Source organism: Sinocyclocheilus grahami, unplaced genomic scaffold (genome assembly GCF_001515645.1).
Source record: "Sinocyclocheilus grahami isolate Dianchi unplaced genomic scaffold, SAMN03320097.WGS_v1.1 scaffold2471.1, whole genome shotgun sequence".
NCBI lineage: Eukaryota > Metazoa > Chordata > Actinopteri > Cypriniformes > Cyprinidae > Sinocyclocheilus > Sinocyclocheilus grahami.
Genome location: NW_015507650.1, coordinates 9,295 through 30,423, shown reverse-complemented (window position 1 = coordinate 30,423; position 21,129 = coordinate 9,295). Strand labels below are relative to the sequence as shown.

The following is a 21,129-nucleotide window of genomic DNA, read 5'->3' as shown; positions in this document are numbered from 1 at the left end:
TTAGACCGTTAGCATCTCGCTCAAAACAATTCATTTTCCGTTGGTCTTAGTACACGATGTAACTACAGAAGAGTCAAATTTTAAATAGGAAAAATATAGAAAATCTGTCATTTTTGAGCGAGATGCTAACAGTCTAATCAGATTCAATGATCTATGCTAAGCTACAGCTAAAAGTGCTACCGCCAGACCCGGAGATCGGCTGAATGGATTCGAAAACGAATCTAGGGGAGTTGGAAAATGAGCCTTTTTCAAAAATAGTGGAGTGTTCCTTTAAGGGATCTTCCCCCATAGTCTTGTTACAATACGCAACATGCTATACATAGAGTAATCAGTGCTGCCATTACAAAATTGTTTGTGGATGCAAGGTTCTGAACCTGTTCATAAAACATTCACATGTAAGAATATTTCTGAGTTACAGAAACTAACCACCAAAACACACACACATTTTGCAGATGTGACTGTGTATTCAACGGAAGTACATTAAACCCATGTAAATGATCAAGAATCATTGTAATTCAAGGAATGTACCCATGGGAAATAGGAAATGAAGGAGCTTTCCACTCAGCATGGAATCGTGCCTTCATTTGGAATTGGCTTTGTTACCTCGTTAAAAGGTTTTAAAGGATTTTACCCTGATAGTGTCACCCTAGTTTAAGACTTATTGTCTTAAACACAATCCTGTACAAAAAATTGTGGGAATTTTGTACAGCATCAATGCCACATGCAGGTCGGAATAAATTAGACATGGAAAGGGTTTTGTAATGACCACCCAGAACATGTATCGGTGGAAATGTATTCACTACAGTCTTTGCAAGCAGGTTTAAAACAGCTTTGAATTATAACTGTTAACACTGATAGCAAGAGTGAATATTATCCTTGCTGATTTCACTGCTGCCAACATTGAGACCTGAACCCCTCAACTTTAACTTACTGATTCATATCTCAAACTGTCCCGCTTCTGACACTCCTGTCCAAGTACAAAGCAGGACATCACTCAAACCAAAAGCTAGAATTTAATGAAGTGAAGTTTAGAGAGAAACAGGAATCCTGTTTGAAATGGAAATAAAATGTCTTTATTTTATATTGATTTGCTTTTTATATAAAAAAGTACTTATATTTAATACACTTTTTTCCAAAATACAAGCAGCCAAACGACATATAAATCAAATACAAAATTATAAAATCTGTTGTATCTTAGTAGCTGAAAGTAACCTGTAACATGATTTAATTCATAATCTCTAAAATTCCCATGTAACAGCAAGTTTGATTTCCTCCGGTATCCATGACATGAGAAGGATTTGTGACCTATATGTGATATCTTGTCCTAAGTCTATTGTCTAACAGTGATGAAGTCAATTTTGTCAGCCTTAATCTGCTTGATGATGCCGGTGTAGTTATATTACTGAGCTCAAATGTAGTTTTAAGTAGGCAAAGTAGCAGAAAAGTAGCATTTTTTTTTACAAAGCCTTCTTTCAAACTACCAGACTGTAGTTTAATGATCATCAAACCGACTTCAGCTCTGCAAGAATGCTGTTAAGCCGTACACCAGACTGCACTCTGTCAATAATTCCATTCAGTGCTGAGCTATCCCAGCATGCCACATGGTTGGGGTTCACAAACATGGTTTATAATTGCAGCATTTTTGGGTGGTGGAAATGTAAAACCACATCATGAAGCAAAAGTTAACAACACTGGATAGATTTAAACTCATATCTTCAATGAGAACTGACTGAAGTCAAGTGGTTGACTTGTGTAGCCCTATGTTGTGGAAGAAAGCGGTGGGGAGGAAATAAAAAAGAAAATGTTACATAAATATAACAAAAACTCTTATAATGGCACAAGTATGGCATTTCTAGCATAATTAAATGATAAATGAGGTTAATACTATAACAGAAATTAAAACTTTCACAGACTAATGTGAAGTAAACACTAGAAAGTAAAAAGGCAAAGCTGTCATGATGCCCCAAGGCAATGTACTTTAAACTTAGGAAGAAATAAAAAAAAAAATTTAACTATTGTAGTTTTGTTAACGGTCCACAATGTGCAAATGAGCAGTTGTATATCACAAATGCAGTTCAACAAAAATGCTAAAAAATTAAACGGACAAGTATGACTCCAAATATTGCAACAGACATGAAGGCGCAATGCTGATGGTGCCAAGAAACCAAATATAAACAAGATATCTGGAACCTGATAGGAAATAGAAATTTTTTTGTTTTGCTTGTGTTTTATACATTTTGTACATTTAAGTAAAAAAAGAGTACAAAGTGTAGTCAGGCTATGCGGCGGTTTCTCGAATCGTCCCCTCAAGTTTCAAGTTCTTTGGGAGTAGCTCTCTCCTTTCGTCAATGTTGATGACTGGTTTGCGACAGTTCTGACCATCGAGGTACATCTTCGCGTACATCGGATTGGAGTAGTTCATTGGCTGTTTGGAGAGAAAATTGTGGAAAATTGACATTCATACTCCCTTTAAAAAAATGGCAGAATGGCATATTAAAGGAAAACTTACATATTAATAAATGAATTCAAACAAATTGTTTAATAATAAATAATAATTGATTAAATAAATCATAAAAATACTACAAAAATGAAATTAATTGAAAACAAAGGTCTCAAAAAGGTTCAAGGAGTCGGACTGCGGCAGGAATCAAATGTGGTTTCTGTATCATCATTTGGATTGGTGCTATTTAATCATGCTTATCATGACATGCTGATGTCAGCAAAGGATGATAAATATTTCGTAACTGTCACTCACAACCCCATCAACCTCACCTCCTGCATAAATCAATCACAAAAAAATGAGAAACATAAAAAACGCAGCAGAAGTTGAGCCGTACCAACATTGAGACCTGAACCCCTCAACTTTAACTTACTGATTCATATCTCAAACTGTCCCGCTTCTGACACTCCTGTCCAAGTACAAAGCAGGACATCACTCAAACCAAAAGCTAGAATTTAATGAAGTGAAGTTTAGAGAGAAACAGGAATCCTGTTTGAAATGGAAATAAAATGTCTTTATTTTATATTGATTTGCTTTTTATATAAAAAAGTACTTATATTTAATACACTTTTTTCCAAAATACAAGCAGCCAAACGACATATAAATCAAATACAAAATTATAAAATCTGTTGTATCTTAGTAGCTGAAAGTAACCTGTAACATGATTTAATTCATAATCTCTAAAATTCCCATGTAACAGCAAGTTTGATTTCCTCCGGTATCCATGACATGAGAAGGATTTGTGACCTATATGTGATATCTTGTCCTAAGTCTATTGTCTAACAGTGATGAAGTCAATTTTGTCAGCCTTAATCTGCTTGATGATGCCGGTGTAGTTATATTACTGAGCTCAAATGTAGTTTTAAGTAGGCAAAGTAGCAGAAAAGTAGCATTTTTTTTTACAAAGCCTTCTTTCAAACTACCAGACTGTAGTTTAATGATCATCAAACCGACTTCAGCTCTGCAAGAATGCTGTTAAGCCGTACACCAGACTGCACTCTGTCAATAATTCCATTCAGTGCTGAGCTATCCCAGCATGCCACATGGTTGGGGTTCACAAACATGGTTTATAATTGCAGCATTTTTGGGTGGTGGAAATGTAAAACCACATCATGAAGCAAAAGTTAACAACACTGGATAGATTTAAACTCATATCTTCAATGAGAACTGACTGAAGTCAAGTGGTTGACTTGTGTAGCCCTATGTTGTGGAAGAAAGCGGTGGGGAGGAAATAAAAAAGAAAATGTTACATAAATATAACAAAAACTCTTATAATGGCACAAGTATGGCATTTCTAGCATAATTAAATGATAAATGAGGTTAATACTATAACAGAAATTAAAACTTTCACAGACTAATGTGAAGTAAACACTAGAAAGTAAAAAGGCAAAGCTGTCATGATGCCCCAAGGCAATGTACTTTAAACTTAGGAAGAAATAAAAAAAAAAATTTAACTATTGTAGTTTTGTTAACGGTCCACAATGTGCAAATGAGCAGTTGTATATCACAAATGCAGTTCAACAAAAATGCTAAAAAATTAAACGGACAAGTATGACTCCAAATATTGCAACAGACATGAAGGCGCAATGCTGATGGTGCCAAGAAACCAAATATAAACAAGATATCTGGAACCTGATAGGAAATAGAAATTTTTTTGTTTTGCTTGTGTTTTATACATTTTGTACATTTAAGTAAAAAAAGAGTACAAAGTGTAGTCAGGCTATGCGGCGGTTTCTCGAATCGTCCCCTCAAGTTTCAAGTTCTTTGGGAGTAGCTCTCTCCTTTCGTCAATGTTGATGACTGGTTTGCGACAGTTCTGACCATCGAGGTACATCTTCGCGTACATCGGATTGGAGTAGTTCATTGGCTGTTTGGAGAGAAAATTGTGGAAAATTGACATTCATACTCCCTTTAAAAAAATGGCAGAATGGCATATTAAAGGAAAACTTACATATTAATAAATGAATTCAAACAAATTGTTTAATAATAAATAATAATTGATTAAATAAATCATAAAAATACTACAAAAATGAAATTAATTGAAAACAAAGGTCTCAAAAAGGTTCAAGGAGTCGGACTGCGGCAGGAATCAAATGTGGTTTCTGTATCATCATTTGGATTGGTGCTATTTAATCATGCTTATCATGACATGCTGATGTCAGTAAAGGATGATAAATATTTCGTAACTGTCACTCACAACCCCATCAACCTCACCTCCTGCATAAATCAATCACAAAAAAATGAGAAACATAAAAAAACGCAGCAGAAGTTGAGCCGTAAAGCCATGCACATACTATCACGGCGACACGCTTTGACACATTCATGCGAACCGCACACGGCACGTGCATGCAAAAATATAATTGAGAATGACTTTGTTACACGTGACACTTAAGTCAAAAAATTGAGACAAAGGAGCCCAAGGCGATCACCTGTCCAGGTATTACTTCCTTAGGGACAGAGTGAATATTCAGCGTGCAAGGGTCACTGGATTTTACACACCAGCCCTGGAACACACACAGTTGTCCCAGCATGCAGTCGACATTTAGAATGTCATTGTCACTAAACAACATCAATGTAAACACTGCTATTAAGACAGATTTAGACAGAAACACGTACATAGCATGAAACAAACAGTCAGTAGAAAGCAGTATAGCATTATAGCATTGCTTTTAAGAGGCATGAGACTTTAGAAACAGATGTCAGAGTTATTTCGGTGCAAGGGTAAAACAAATTAATGTTTGCAGCTTTAATGAGGCAAATTCTCAAGGTAAAAGCAACCGCAGGAACAGTGAATAATTTTCATTGGGTGGGAGGATTCAGGCAAAAGATAAAAGCCCTGGTGTAAAGCTATAGGTAATATTACATATTTACACTCGTCATTTATTCAACAGATATTTTACAGGAGAGAACAGAAACATGCTCTTTCTGGATCTACCACATTGATATTTATGGATCTACATCATCAACCTCAGAGATTTCTTGTATTAAGGGTGTTAAAAAATGGCAAACACAAACCTTGTGGGGATCAAGTGTGAAATTTGGTTTGAGAAGGCTTCCGGCATCTGCGTGGTTGTCATGGTCCACCTCATACATGTTGTAGGATGGATTGCCTATCTCCACATTAATGCCTCCATTAGTTATGGGCTGCCGTTGTACACGTTTCCCCCTGCGACAGAGAAGCACTTCAAATAGCTGCAGATGTCTGTTGTTTTTATGTGCTGTGCATTTTTGAACATGCATTCAAAATACAAAGTGGCTTATTACTAGGGATGTCAAATTAAGATGATTACAATGACACTGAAAGGCACATCAGGCTAAAAAATAGCAAGGCGCGATGCAACAGAAAAAAATGCATGTCTGAATGCGTATATATCCAGCGTTTATTTTTTTTTTGTTTATTTTGTCCATTTAATACTTTCGTCTGCCATAATAATATAATATATGCCATGTTCTTGACTACCATAGAGCTAAATGAAAAGATTAATTGTTAAATAAAAAAAAATAAAAAGGAATTTTTTTTTTAATTAATTAAAAATGTTTTGTCATTAACAAATTAACATAAAAGTATGATGTATCAAATACACTAAATTAAATAAATCAATACTACAGATATAGTATTGATTATATATGTAATACACACACACACACATACACACATATATATATATATATATATATAATTGCTATACACATTATATGTATATATTTAAAAAAAAACAAAAAAAGTTTTTATAACTCATATTTCATGTCAGATTTTACAGGGCTAATACAATTACAAATTAATAGATTGACACCCCTTTAACGCTGTAAATTGTTGCAACAAAAAAGTACCTTTGTCGTCTTCTGCAGATAAAGACACCTGCAACCACTGTAGTAATCAGAATGACCAGCAGGACCAACGGCACAATGATAGCTATACTTCCTGTTTCACACAAGAAAAAGCCAGAAGCAAATGCCACTATTAAGTCTATTTCCCCAGGTGTCTATGCAGGTGGAACAGGAAATTATTAGATACTCCATCAAAGCAAAATTAAATAAACACTACTGCAGCTGAAAAGATATTAAACCAATATTTAACACGAAGCCCAGATGTATATTCAGATGTGTCGTTTGACTGATGAAATAACGGATCTTTTCATTTTAATAATTCAAGGACTGAATCCTTATTGAATTAGTAGAGGAGAGCTCTTTATAAAGCTTGAAAGCTCTCTTCATTGCTCACCTCCAGCTGTGTTATCGGAGCGGCTGCTCTTGGGGGCCGGCCTCTCGCACTGCGTCCCTGACCAATTAGCTGAGCATCTGATTTAAAACAACCGTCAAAACAAACAGAAGGCAAGTCAGAAAAGAGATCAAACAGCTAACAGCTTAAACAGACACAGGCCTAAAATCTAGGAATAGTTCAACAATAATACAATTATGTCATGTGCATGATCTGTAGAGGAGCAGCAAGTGTCTTGCTTATAGTTTCAGGATCCTTCATGTTTTATGACCATGAAATTATATTCACTCCAGGGATTCTAGTATTCAGGGTTCAACACTTTTTCACCCATGACTTTTCAATGATCTGTTCATGTTTTTTTAGAAATCATTTTACAAAGATTGCTGGCCAGGACTCCCTGGAAGAAGATATTTCTTATCTCAAGCGAACCTTCCTTGAAAAATAAAGGATAAATAAAATAAATAGACTGATATTATCACACTTTCTCTATATATGAGCAAGGAGCTGAGCATATTCACGCATAAAGAAATTTCAATGAATTTCTAGTATTTTACTCATTTCCATGACTGTATAATGACTCAAAATTCCCTGATCCTTCCAGATTTTTCATAACTGTGAGACCCCTAATGATTCAGGAGTTTCAGATCATGGGGCTGCATATTGAAATCTTGTTGACTGCTGCTTTCTTATAAAACAATCCAAACTGTCAGAGTATGTATAACACATCCAGTTGCATTTTATTTTGTGATTTCACTGGAACGGAGAGTGAGCCGTAGAAAAGCGATAGAGAAGTGAAGTCTGTGCCTGAGCCAATCTCAGGTTTTGACGCTGAATCTTGAGTTAATTGCAGATATCTAGCGGGGAAAGCGATACAATTGTAAACGTGTTGTGAATTTTCAAGTTGGCAGAAACAATACCTTGTAAAAGAAAGAAATCTATCAAAAGTCAAAATGGTCTTTAAAATAATGCCATTTTGTTCAGTGTAGACCCCAATAAATTGTTATAGAGAAATGTTAATGTTAATGATTTCCTATACTCTGCACCTCCTGACCATCTTCTCTATATTATTTCTCATAAAATAATTTTGTTTTATATGTAATTATATATCATTTTATAAGAAATCATTGGCAGACAACTTAATTGGTGATCTGTTTGCATTCTGGAGATTATTCTGTTTTGGAACATGCTTTGTTATGTTTCCTTCTTGTCAAGTTGTCTGAGCATCGTGAAAGTAAATAACTGTGCTTTGAAGGAAAGAACTTTGCCTTCCCAAGAATATATGACTCTAGGCTTTGATAAGGAATTCATTTACATTATATTAATTTCAGGTCAACTATCAGGACTTCTTGGCAGATACAGATCCATCATTCCATACATTTCCTGTGACTCAGAGGCAGTGAATGAAACACATTATCGGGACCTCACAATAAGAAAAAAACTAAGAGATCATTTGCATAGAAATTGATTCCATTCTTTCGATTATGCCAGTCATTGCCACAAATGCCATATAAACTGTACAGAACATTTGACGATTTTCAAAACAACCATTTACAACCCGTTTAAGTTTGGAGACTGAATAAAACTGGTGATAATTTAATGCTTGCTAACCACCACGCTTCAGAAAGCATCCGTTATATATGCCTTCTGTCACAATCTGTGTTTGCAGCTAATAAAATCTGATGGGAAGGAAAAGATTGATAACTGTAAACATCTTGCATAGGACAAGATGGTCAGGAGGTGCAAACAGTATGTGAAATCACCAACAAGAAACAGTTAATCAAATAATTGTTAATCATTAACAATTAATAAAGAAAACAGGAACGTATGACCCACCGAGTTTCTTTAAAGCAGGGCTTAACAGTATGGGCTTTTTACTGGCATTTGCAATTAAAAATGATTGTGGAAAATTATGAGTGCACAGAAGTGCATAACATCCCACAATCAATTCGTTGATTATAATGGGAGTGATTTAGTTTTGCATTAGGCTGCAGCTTATTCAGTGTATATTATATGCTAGATGCAACACTGTAAATCACTGCTTTTCAGAGCTAACTAGATGTTTATAATTGATTTTAATGAATTCTGAAGTAATTCTAAATTCAGAATTTATTATATATTGTGATGTAGAATAAACAAACAAACAAATATATATATATATATATATACACACACTTTTTTAAAAATAAAATGTTAATAAAAAAGATGATAAATAAATACAAAATACAAAATGTTAGAAAAAAATGTAAATGTGGGTCCCTGTAAAGCCAAGCATAAATACATGAGAAACTGTGGTATTGAAATAGCCCCCCCAAAAAACAAAAAAACTGTCCAGTGATGACAGCTCAAAAAAAATTCATTCAAATTTCAGTATTAATCTAACTTCCGACACAAAGAGGACCTTTTATGTGATTTGTGCAAATGTTTCCTCACACTCGAGATATGAGTTAAAGCTCAGACACAAATCAACACACTTTATGCGTTCAGCAATTTCAGCTATGTTTAGTAATTCTGATTATTAATTAAAGATATTATACACAATTATACAATACTGTTCATAACTTTGGGGTGAGTATTTTTTTTATTCAGCTTGAACACAATAAATTGATCATAAGTGACAATCTTATGTAACATTATGAATGTCTTCACTATTTCAAATAACTGCTGTTCTTGTCAACTTTCTAATCATCAAAGATTCGCGTCGGGGTCCTGATCACCCTGTTGTGAAAACAACGGCTGGATGTATATTATCCCTTATGCAATATGTCACAATATTACGGTTTTATTGTATTTCTGATCAAATAAATGCAGTTTTGGTGAGCAAATAAGACCTCTTTCAGAAAAAAAAAATTTGACCCCTAACTTTCAAATAGTAGTGTATTTAGTCAGTGGCTGACTAAATACTTTTTTTCCCCACTGTATATTGTGTGTTTGAGTGGTCCAGACGCTACAGAACTTAAATAATAAATAACATTAGGCTTTGTATCATTATGAGCTACTTGAATGTCACTGCAGTTGCTGGAACTTTATTATCCTGAATAGAATTATAATGGCACAACATCAATTCTGTACTTAATTTGCTTTAGATGAGGAATGATTTTTAAAGGCGAATCGTGTAATTCCTACAGTATGCCAATACAATCACCAAACGGAACTGTAAAGATAATAACTGTATTTAAACATGTTTGGAATATTAAAATTCATCACATCATTTTCAGAGATATTAAAAAACAACAACAACTAACTTGCAAGCCACATCTTCTGTATCTCTATTGATGATACATGGTGCTCCATGGCACCGCAGGCACTTGTCGACATCACACTTGACCCCTTCATAGCGAGGCGGGCACACGCATTCAACGTGTCCTTGATTGATTATGATAGATTAAGCTGTAATATGACACTCTTGACTAATTTTAATTGAGGCGCAGACACAAACACTCAACTGATTGTGATCAGCAATCCTTTGTAAGTTTCTACATTTGGGACCAAAGTGCTCAATTTCAAATGAATTCTTTATTAAAACGGATCAATTGCACATTAGCATACATACCAAGCGTCCATACGCTGCCTTGGATAACTTTAGATTATAACTGTTATTACAAGCACACACACTGCTACACAATTTTGTTTACAGATGTCTTTAAAATATTAATTTAGAAGAACTCCTAATCAAACTGCCGAGCATTCAACATTTCACGGTAGTTGCATATAGCCTAGTATGCATGTAGTTTGACTACTCAAACTGAGGCAAACAATTCAGTCGTGTATTGAAATCTACATAAAGCTGTTTGAGAGTTTCTTACCAAGAGGTGAGCCAGTGCATGTGCCTCCGTTTAAGCAGTAATCTGTACAGTGGTTGACTTCACAACGTTCCCCAGAGAAATTAGGCCAGCAGTAACAGCGCCAGTCTCCTTTTTCATTGGCCATGCAACGTCCTCCATTCTCACAGGCAGGTCGGCACAATTCACCTTTACAATATAGACATAAATTAATTCAACAGTAGTACCCAACAAAATGATACAAAAACAAACAAAGAAAAAAAAACCCAGCGGGCATAGGAAAGAACAAAGCAAAGTGGGCAGCCCTACAGTAAAGTGAGCCTTCAGACCTGAGACAATGGGGTCAATACAAGAGCCATTGACCAAGGTCTTCCCCTCTGGACAGGTGCAGCTGGCTCCGGTAGGATTGAGCAAGCACATAAAATCACAGGTCATCCGTAGACAGGGATTGGCCACTGAATACAAAACAGATAAAACATAAATTGAACTTGGAATGTACAATAATGTTTAGATAAATCTATGCTGAAATTTATAATAATTATAATTAAACACTTAATAACAATAGTTATTTTAATATAATTAAAATAATAAGAATATATTTTAATTACATTAAAACAATATTTGTTGTTTCTTATTTAACTCAATCCTGTTACCGCACCATTTTCCATCATAAAAAAAAAAAACAGCCTCTGAGAAATTTAGGATTTTTTTCCTTTTAAATGTTTATTGCTAGGACCTTATAATGAAATGAAAAAAATATTTTTTTTGGTCCTAAATTTTAGTTGAAAACCTTGAAACCTACAAAATGAAACCGAATATAATATTAACTTTAATATTGAGGTTGAGCGTCAACACATTCTAAATGTTAGAACACCCTTCCATTACCATTTTTAGAAAAAATAAATAAAAAAATGTCAGGCCCTTTTTCGGTTTCAGGCCCTATTTTGTACCATATTTGTGGAAAGTGCCATCTAAAACATTTTCAGTTTATTTATTTAATTTCTCAAAGCCACTCATCGAACTGGCGGCTCAAAAGTTGCAGATTCTGAAAGCTGTGGCTCAAAGATGCCAGCAGAATGAGGGAACATCTGTATCAGTCTTCAGTGTTTTGCTGAGGACATCAAACCTAAACTTTTAGCTTTTGCTGGCAGTGCACAAGTCTCTCCACCAGGCTAGATCTCTGACTTTAATGAGTCAGTGGGGACTGGCTCAGCTGCCCCTCACTACAAACCCACCAGAAAAGAAAGATCTTTTTGAGGTTGTGAAGCCATTAACACAACCAGATAACAAATAGCAACCAAAACTAACAGCAGAGGAGGCCAGCTTCTGAGAAGACAGTGTATTAGAGAGCCGACGCATGTGGCGGTCACAAATGCAATGCATGGGGAGGAAAATTAAATGGGTGTTACATAACTATTGAGGCATACTCATTTTTAAAGAGTTGAACAAAACACTAATGAAGAAACCACGTTCACCTCGGGTAAATAAAAAAAAAGTGTTTTTTCCCCCTAAGAGACTGTAGTTGTGTAAATACAACAATGCTGGTGGTTTACAGTCAGCTGAACTTGGATTATTGCTTTCAGTTTAGACGTAAGAACAGGAGATGATAACATTCTCAAAATACTGTGTATGCAACTACTGAAGGATATCACTCTGACCTTCAAAACTTTGCAAAATAACTATCTTTCAAAAACCCGGTAGAAGCAGCAAGCCTGAATCTATAAGAAAAATCTCTTAGGATCCACAAAAATAACCCCTAAAAGAACTATATCTTCACTCTCCAAGTTATACAAAAAAAAGGAAAAGCACTAAATAGAAAACATTTAGAGAACAAGTGTTATCTTACCATCCTGCTGCTTGAAACGATGAGATATCAGGACATTTGTTGTTTTTTCAATACCCAAGTCAAGAGGTTCAATAGGTTTTTTGCCATATTTCTGAATTTTGAAAACTTCATTTTTCAGTCCTGTTCCATAAATGTAATCCTCAAAAATATCTATTCTGTACGGCTGTGATATTCCTGTGCAGGCATGAAGTGAGGCAAAGACATTAGACAAACCTTCTAAACAATTTCGATGGTTAACGATTTCAGGCATATAAGATACATGAACAAAGTAAAATACTATCAGATTCCCTTTTAACTGCTCTTCTCACCTTGTTTGCCATCGATTACCAACAATGGGTCTGAGCCATCGAAACGGACACTGCCAATGACAGAGAGCTCGGCATCGGCCCAATACACACGCTGGCTGAAATAATCAATCGCCAACCCTACAGATAAATGACGGGAAGAGAGTTATTTTCGTAATAATAAGACCTTGGCACAAAATGTCATGAAACTTCACAAATTTAAACATGGACACAGCCATGTTTGCAGGGTTTACACTACTGAAGCATTATACAAAAGCAACAGCAATCCATGAAAAGTAAAATGTTTATCAAAATAAATGAATCTAGACATGTACGTTTCATTAATCTTAGTCATGTGAGACTGTGGCAGAACTGCAAAATGGTTTAAATAGCATCAAGCTGGTATGTTTAGGTCAATGTGGTGCTAAATTGAACTTTTTATATAATTAAATAACCTTTAAGAAACCTTTGCTTCAATGTGGACATATTCAGCACAAAAGCTTCAGATCTGTGTCCTTTTGCTCTTCCGGAAATAAACTCAGCAAAAGTTTGTCCCATATTTCTCGGCGTTTGCCTTGCTCGACTCATTATATTTCCTCTCTTGATTAAAGACTTGGATGTTGCATTTTTGTTCCTTTTCTAGAGATGATGGATTCCTAAAGCTGCACTGGAGGCGTAATATTGGCCCCTATAAAGGAGGCCATGGTTAAATGTAGCGGTACTTATTGTTTCCCTGAGGAACACGCCTGCAGGTTTACCTAAAGTCATTGCATCTAAAACATTCCCGCAAACTCGGAAATGAGAAAAATGCTGTGATATACCGAAACGGGATATGAGACCAACAAGCTTCAACATAAATGCATTCAGACCTTGACCTTGTTCCTTTAGAAAGAGCCAAAACAACAACCTCTTATTTATCACACTCGCAGAAAAACAGCTGTGGACTCAAAGGAAAGAGCTCATGCCCATCACACTGAGAAATACAAAAACATACCTGTGGGTCTCCTAAGGTTCTTATCCAGTAGCACTCTACGCATGGAGCCATCCATCGCACTCTCCTCTATGTGTGAGTGGTCGCCTATTACTGACCAATACATCATCCTGAAACAGGGCAAATCTTTACTTGATAAATACATATATAAAAAGTTAATATTATAAAGAATTACTATCAACAAAATGAATATCCTCAATTAAACTACTAAACAATTGCTCAAGATAATTTTACTTCTCATACTCAGTTTTCCAGTTTGTATACAGTACAGCCAATGTAACAAATGTGCTTATTTGATAAGTGAGCTATAAGTAATTCAGAATCCTACATATTTTTTACATTAAATGCGATTTTGAATTTCATATTTTCAATGTACATTTAGACTTTTGAAACCCACTACATGAATTTAAAAATAACCCAAATAGTATGAAAACATGCTCCTACCCTTTGACTGGATTGACAGTAATGGCGTAAGGCTCTCCTGCAATGTCAGTTATCAGACGGGTGCAGTTGGGTCCCTTGAGTTGTCCCACATTAATAGAGTATCTAAGCTTGGTCCAGTGAGCTGTGTAATAACTGAACCAGTGCATCCTAGAGTGGTCTGTCCAATAGATATTTCCAGTCACCCAATCAGCTGATACATCTCTGGGTCTGCGAAAGTCTGGGCACTGCAAAAGTCACCCAGATAACAAGATGATTCCCATGTGGGCCAAGACATCACAGAATATTTAGGATTGTACGATAACATGTTTAGGAGAAATTATTATGGTCAAAATTTCAGAGACCATTTTTTGGATATAGGGATAAAATACGATTGAAGTTTGTAGAAAAAAATATTATTTTGTTTAAATATTTAATACAAACAAACTACTAATACTAATCACAGAGAATATCAACATATGATATACTTCTTGTCTGAAATCTCTTATACCAATAAGGAAAGATACAAAAAAAAAAAAAAAATCCAGAATATTCCTGAGAAAATATGATGATAGACTTCACACAAGACCCACAATACTTACTATGATGCCAACATTTGTTTTAGTCTGACTCCTGTTTAGGATATCTTTGTAAAAAAGTCCACCAGGATTAAACTGAGTAGCCCAGATAAACTTTTGTTGGTGATACAGAGCATCCATCCCAATGATGCGGGCATTTTCCTCGATGCGAGCATGTACTTTGTGTCCATGGCTCTGGTTAAATGGATACACAAAACTTCGGATTTCAGTGTCATTAGCTATGTAGAGCACTCGATCTTCTGGTCCTGCCCGTTGAGTTATTAATATGCAAAAAAAATGAAAAGTGGCTAAATTCCATTTAGGGTTTAAGACAACAGTTTGATAATTACAGATGCAGATAAATCATTCTAACACAGCAATATGCATTTTAATCAATCAGTAATTAAAACTCAACACTTTAAAGGAAGACAATATACTGTATAGTTCTTAAAACATTCATAAATATAAATGTACCACATAATTACTGCTCCTGTTTTAAATGGCTTAAAATGTATATCTAGGCCCTGTGTGCAGAGCTAATGTATGAAAAGATCTACTAAAACATTCAAGTCTAAAATAAAGTCTCACAGTGAAGCCAAAGGCCAAGTCAATAGAAAATATAGATCCTTACCTTTTGCTATGCAGCTTCCATTCATATCCTTATAATTTTTGTCACATGTACATTTGTACGATCCTTTTGTGTTTGTGCAATAGTGAGAGCAAGTGCCAAAATTAAGACACTCATTGATTTCTGTAAAAAAGAGAAGAACAAAAGGAATTGAGGAATAGCGCTTTCTGGAAATGATGTGATGTTTATGAGTGCATGAGTTTTTTGTTTTTTTTCCACATGCTGAGTGCTTGAAAATAAAACATCTGATGTGGTCAGCTCACTGCATCTCATTGATCTTAATTCCCAGAAAAAGAAAAAAAAAACACTATATGTGAGTGCACAATCCCTTTACTGGAAATGTACATTTAAATGCAAAACATTTTCAGTAGGTTAAGGATTTTCAGGATCTTAAGCTTAACTTCTAACTATTTCTAAAAAATCTAACTATTTCTAAACAGCTGTAGACAAGTGTACAAACGCTTGACGAAAAGAACAGGCATTTTGAATCTCAAAAAATGTGTGAAAACCTTAAAATGATAAAATGATTGACAGGACAGGATTCATAGCAAAAGCTTGGAAACTAAAGTGTACAATTTCTGCACCACTAGCAAACAGAACTGACAAAATAATGACTATTTATCTACCATGTTTGACCCAAGTTTGTACAATGTCCATGGCCCAATGTCAGAGATATTTGATTTTTAGTAGGTATATTTACTGTTTTTAGAGAATATATATTATTTTGCTTAAATAAATTCATTAAAATAACAAAATATTAATAATCATATCACAATGATATATAAGATATATCAAAAACACAGGAATTCATTACAGAGGATTCTTGTCCCACCGTTATAATTGTTATGGGGAATTTTGAACTTATTAATTTCTAAACCTTGTTGAGCTAATGTTGTTCTGCACACAGATTGCAAATTCTGTTGGGTGCCACTGGTGTTGCAGAAATTGTACACTTTCACCTTTAAATTGAAAATCTAAATCCCCAGTCCCCCTCAGATAAAGCAGTGAATAATTTTTCTGAATGCTAACAGAATCAGGGAAGATAGTCTGAAAGTACCTTCACACTTTCTGCTTCTGAGATTTCTCTGAAAGCCAGGTTTGCAGTGGCAAATTGCATTTGTGTTTGTATGATTGCACACTGCATCCTCCCCACATGGATTCATCCTCTTTCCACATATGTCTCCATTTGAAGCTGGAATGAAAGAGAGAGCTTTGAAGTGACATACTTTTATACTTGCACCCAACTGTCACAGTGCATGATAAGATTTTTTTTGTCTTTTGATGCTTGGTCATAGGCAAAAAAAAAAAAAAAAGGTACAAGAAAAAAAATCATCTGGAAGATAAGCCTGAATAATTCCAGATGTACAACGCATTTCCATGTAAACCACCAAGGATGCCTTTAATCTGGCAATATTGCTTGTTTTGCGACAGATTAATTTGAGAGATTTGGTATCACATGTAATTTGGGTAGCCCCAAAACACGTACAAGCCTTGCAGTCCTGTTCATCTGATCCTCCATCTCCACAGTCATCAAACAGGTCGCACTGCAGTTGTGTAGGTATACATTTACGATTACTACAGGTAAACTCTGCCTTCCCACATGGCTTGGGCATAGTTGACACAGCCTCTGATTTGGGCCCCATGGGAAAGAAGAAAAAAAAACATCCATTTCAATCCAACCTTCAGCTGGCATCTTATTCATCACCATCCAAAGTGTCTTCAATCAAATTTACTGTGATCATGCAAGTGATTAATGAGCACTATGTATCCAAATGACCTCAGGAACTGCTAGCAAAACAATACAATCACTAAAATCTAGACTGGATCCTTTGTTTGTCAAAAAAAGAAAAGAAAGAAGTATAGCACCAAAGATGGATTTCCCATTGTGCTGATGAGGATAAAGGTATCATCAGAGACTTGTGAATGAGCCTACCGCATTCATCTTCATCTGAGTTGTCCCCACAGTTATCCACATTGTTACAGATTTGATCAAGTCGTAGACACACTCTGTCATTTCTGCAGCGATACAGCCTTGCTGGAGAACAAGGTAGTTTGGCTATAGAAATTAGAATAAAAAGTTACAGTGTGTGCAGATTTTTTCTGCTTTGTAATGCTATTGACTCTTTTATATGTCTATCTTACACACACACACACACACACACACACACATATATACATTATAATAATATAATATATACAGTACTTGTCAAAAGATTTTTAAATGTTTTTAATGAAGTCTCTTATGCACACCAAGGCTACATTTATTCGATCAAAAAACAAACAAATAGTAAAAACATTAATATTGTGAAATATTATTAAAATTTTAAATAACTACTTTCTATTTGATTTTAAAATCTAATTTGTTCCTGTTATGCAAAGCTGAATTTTCAGCATCATTACTCCAGTCTTCAGTGTCACATAATCCTTCAGAAATCATTCTAATATATAAATATTTTGACAATGACCCTTATGTTGGAACCTGACACCACTAGTATAAGTGATGTACTTTTGGTCATATAGTGTATTTCATTTGTAATTCAGTCAGTGACCCCTACATATAGACAGAGTTTAATATCAGAAAACTCAAATTAAAGGGTTTCGCCAAGCAACACAATGTAATTCCACTGGGAGAGATGAATATCCTACCGCACATCTCGGGGTCTTCATCAGAGTTGTCTCCGCAGTCGTCCTCACCATCGCACACCCACACATGCAGCTTACACAGGGTGTTGTTGCAGATGAACTCATCGGGGCGACAGAAGAAAGCATCTGAATAAACAACATCAAAGTGGTTTTAAACTGCAACACATGGATATTTTGCTGAATTAAAGATGTTTATGACAACCCGAACGAACACATACATAACGTGTATATACATGGGGCAATCGTGGCCTAATGTTTAGAGAGTCAGACTTATAACCCAAAGTTCGTGGGTTCGAGTCTCAGTACCGGCAGGGATTGTCGGTGGGGGGAGTGAATGACCAGCACTCTCTTTTACTTTCAATACCCATGACTGAGGTGAGACCCTTGAGCAAGACACCGAACCCCCAACTGCTCCCCGGGCGCCTCAGCAATATGGCTGCCCACTGCTCCGGGTGTGTGTTCACGGAGTGTGTGTGCACATGGGTTAAATGCAGAGCACAAATTCTGAGTATGGTTACCATACATGGCACTCACTCACTCACAAACATTGCTGGGTGTCAAAACTATGAAAACTGCCTCAGAAAAGATATATTAATTCACTAGTATCAAAGTTATACAGTGGGGAAAAAAAGTATTTAGTCAGCCACCAATTGTGCAAGTTCTCCCACTTAAAAAGATGAGAGAGGCCTGTAATTTTCATCATAGGTATACCTAAACTATGAGAGACAAAATGAGAAAAAAAAATCCAGAAAATCACATTGTAGGATTTTTAAAGAATTTATTTGCAAATTATGGTGGAAAATAAGTATTTGGTCAATAACAAAATTTCATCTCAATACTTTGTTATATACCCTTTGTTGGCAATGACAGAGGTCAAACTTTTTCTGTAAGTCTTCACAAGGTTTTCACACACTGTTGCTGGTATTTTGGCCCATTCCTCCATGCAGATCTCCTCTAGAGCAGTAATGTTTTGGGGCTGTCGCTGGGCAACACGGATTTTCAACTCCCTCCAAAGATTTTCTATGGGGTTGAGATCTGGAGACTGGCTAGGCCACTCCAGGACCTTGAAATGCTTCTTACGAAGCCTCTCCTTCGTTGCCCGGGTGGTGTGTTTGGGATCATTGTCATGCTGAAAGACCCAGCCACGTTTCATCTTCAGTGCCCTTGCTGATGGAAGGAGGTTTTCACTCAATCTCACGATACATGGCCCCATTCATTCTTTTGTTTACACGGATCAGTCGTCCTGGTCTCTTTGCAGAAAAACAGCCCCAAAGCATGATGTTTCCACCCCCATGCTTCACAGTAGGTATGGTGTTCTTTGGATGCAACTCAGCATTCTTTCTCCTCAAGTTGAGTTTTTACCAAAAAGTTCTATTTTGGTTTCATCTGATCATATGACATTCTCCCAATCCTCTTCTGGGTCATCCAAATGCTCTCTAGCAAACTTCAGATGGGCCTGGACATGTACTGGCTTAAGCAGGGGGACACGTCTGTCACTGCAGGATTTGAGTCCCTGGCGGCGCAGTGTGTTACTGATGGTAGCCTTTGTTACTTTGGTCCCAGCTCTCTGCAGGTCATTCACTAGGTCCCTCCGTGTGGTTCTGGGATTTTTGCTCACAGTTCTTGTGATCATTTTGACCCCACGGGGTGAGATCTTGTGTGGAGCCCCAGATCGAGGGAGATTATCAGTGGTCTTGTATGTCTTCCATTTTCTAATAATTGCTCCCACAGTTGATTTCTTCACACCAAGCTGTTTACCTATTGCAGATTCAGTCTTCCCAGCCTGGTGCAGGTCTACAATTTTGTTTCTGGTGTCCTTTGACAGCTCTTTGGTCTTGGCCATGGTGGAGTTTGGAGTGTGACTGTTTGAGGTTGTGGACAGGTGTCTTTTATACTGATAACGAGTTCAAACAGATGCCATTAATACAGGTAACGAGTGGAGGACAGAGGAGCCTCTTAAAGAAGAAGTTACAGGTCTGTGAGAGCCAGAAATCTTGCTTGTTTGTAGGTGACCAAATACTTATTTTACCGAGGAATTTACCAATTAATTCTTTAAAAATCCTACAATGTGATTTTCTGGATTTTTTTTTCTCATTTTGTCTCTCATAGTTGAGGTATACCTATGATGAAAATTACAGGCCTCTCTCATCTTTTTAAGTGGGAGAACTTGCACAATTGGTGGCTGACTAAATACTTTTTTGCCCCACTGTACATCAACATGAGTGTAATTGCTGGGTAGTAAATGTATTATAAATCATCTTCATACCATGACTACAGTTCTCCTCATCGCTGTGATCCACGCAATCGAACACATCATCGCAGCGCCATCGTTTAGGGATGCAGTGAGCATGGTTTTTGCACAGAAACTCATCTTCTCTGCACTCCTTGACACAGTCCATCTGGTGTGAGCACAACAAAAGCATCAACTTTTTTCAGAGGAACACTTTGCTGCACTGGTGAAAGTACAGAACACTTCTGTTTCCATGGAGTGGAACATGAGTCCGATATACAATATATATATTTTTTTAATAAAATGTGTATTCACAGTGTGATGCAAATATCATCAAATAGTATCTTCTGAACACGTATATAATATCTAGTAGTAGTGTTCTATAGATATATATATGCATTTTTTGATTGCTGTATCTGATTAAAGTAATTAATAATTCCAGTGTGGAGTGTCACATCAAGGCTGTAACAATTAAATTATCAATCTGTTCTACACTGCTGAAATATCCATCTGAAATTAGTTTAATTCATAGCTAGTTTAGCAGCTGGTGGGGCTAAGGTCAGTTTGTGAGACCATCACTGCCAACCTAGTTAAAGTAGAGAAGTAGGGAACCTATGAAATTAGAATTTATCTTCTTAATACATGTTCCTGGTTTTATTGTGCACAATTCATCAATGTATGTTATGCCAAAATAAAAAATGCTTGACCGAATTCTTCAGTGAAATGTAATAACAAGCTCTGCTTCTGATCTACTTTCCTTTTCAGCTGAATCCCTCTTATTTTCAATTGTGTTTTATTTAGAAATATTTCAGATTATGGAAGCAGAATGGGTTTTGAATGTTTTTTCCATATTGATTTTCAGTTTGAACTGATTGACCAGTTTGTCCACTTCTATCTGCTGTGATCTGTCCACCCCCCCCACATAGGATTTATAGTGGCGGCTGTATCTTGCTCAATCCCCCCCCCCCCCCCCCCCCCCCTATATTCTTCCTCCACTTTTTTTTTTTTTTT

The 21,129-nt window shown here is 36.1% G+C and overlaps 1 protein-coding gene across 1 annotated transcript in view; it reads right to left on the bottom strand.

Moving 5' to 3' along the window:
• Positions 1 to 3,980: 3,980 nt before the first annotated feature.
• The window catches only part of LOC107575112 (low-density lipoprotein receptor-related protein 1B-like), a gene marked incomplete at its 5' end in the record, with an annotated part of 26,222 nt that continues 9,073 nt past the window's right edge, over positions 3,981 to 21,129 (bottom strand). Inside the window, 18 exons of the mRNA XM_016261519.1 lie at positions 3,981 to 4,367; positions 4,930 to 5,004; positions 5,516 to 5,666; positions 6,332 to 6,422; positions 6,723 to 6,799; positions 10,498 to 10,687; positions 10,828 to 10,953; positions 12,345 to 12,518; positions 12,653 to 12,769; positions 13,623 to 13,729; positions 14,064 to 14,287; positions 14,642 to 14,883; positions 15,249 to 15,368; positions 16,303 to 16,437; positions 16,732 to 16,872; positions 17,179 to 17,301; positions 17,892 to 18,014; positions 20,155 to 20,287. Coding sequence (XP_016117005.1) covers positions 4,221 to 4,367; positions 4,930 to 5,004; positions 5,516 to 5,666; positions 6,332 to 6,422; positions 6,723 to 6,799; positions 10,498 to 10,687; positions 10,828 to 10,953; positions 12,345 to 12,518; positions 12,653 to 12,769; positions 13,623 to 13,729; positions 14,064 to 14,287; positions 14,642 to 14,883; positions 15,249 to 15,368; positions 16,303 to 16,437; positions 16,732 to 16,872; positions 17,179 to 17,301; positions 17,892 to 18,014; positions 20,155 to 20,287 — 2,496 coding nt within the window. The remainder of the gene's footprint in view (positions 4,368 to 4,929; positions 5,005 to 5,515; positions 5,667 to 6,331; positions 6,423 to 6,722; positions 6,800 to 10,497; positions 10,688 to 10,827; positions 10,954 to 12,344; positions 12,519 to 12,652; positions 12,770 to 13,622; positions 13,730 to 14,063; positions 14,288 to 14,641; positions 14,884 to 15,248; positions 15,369 to 16,302; positions 16,438 to 16,731; positions 16,873 to 17,178; positions 17,302 to 17,891; positions 18,015 to 20,154; positions 20,288 to 21,129) is intronic.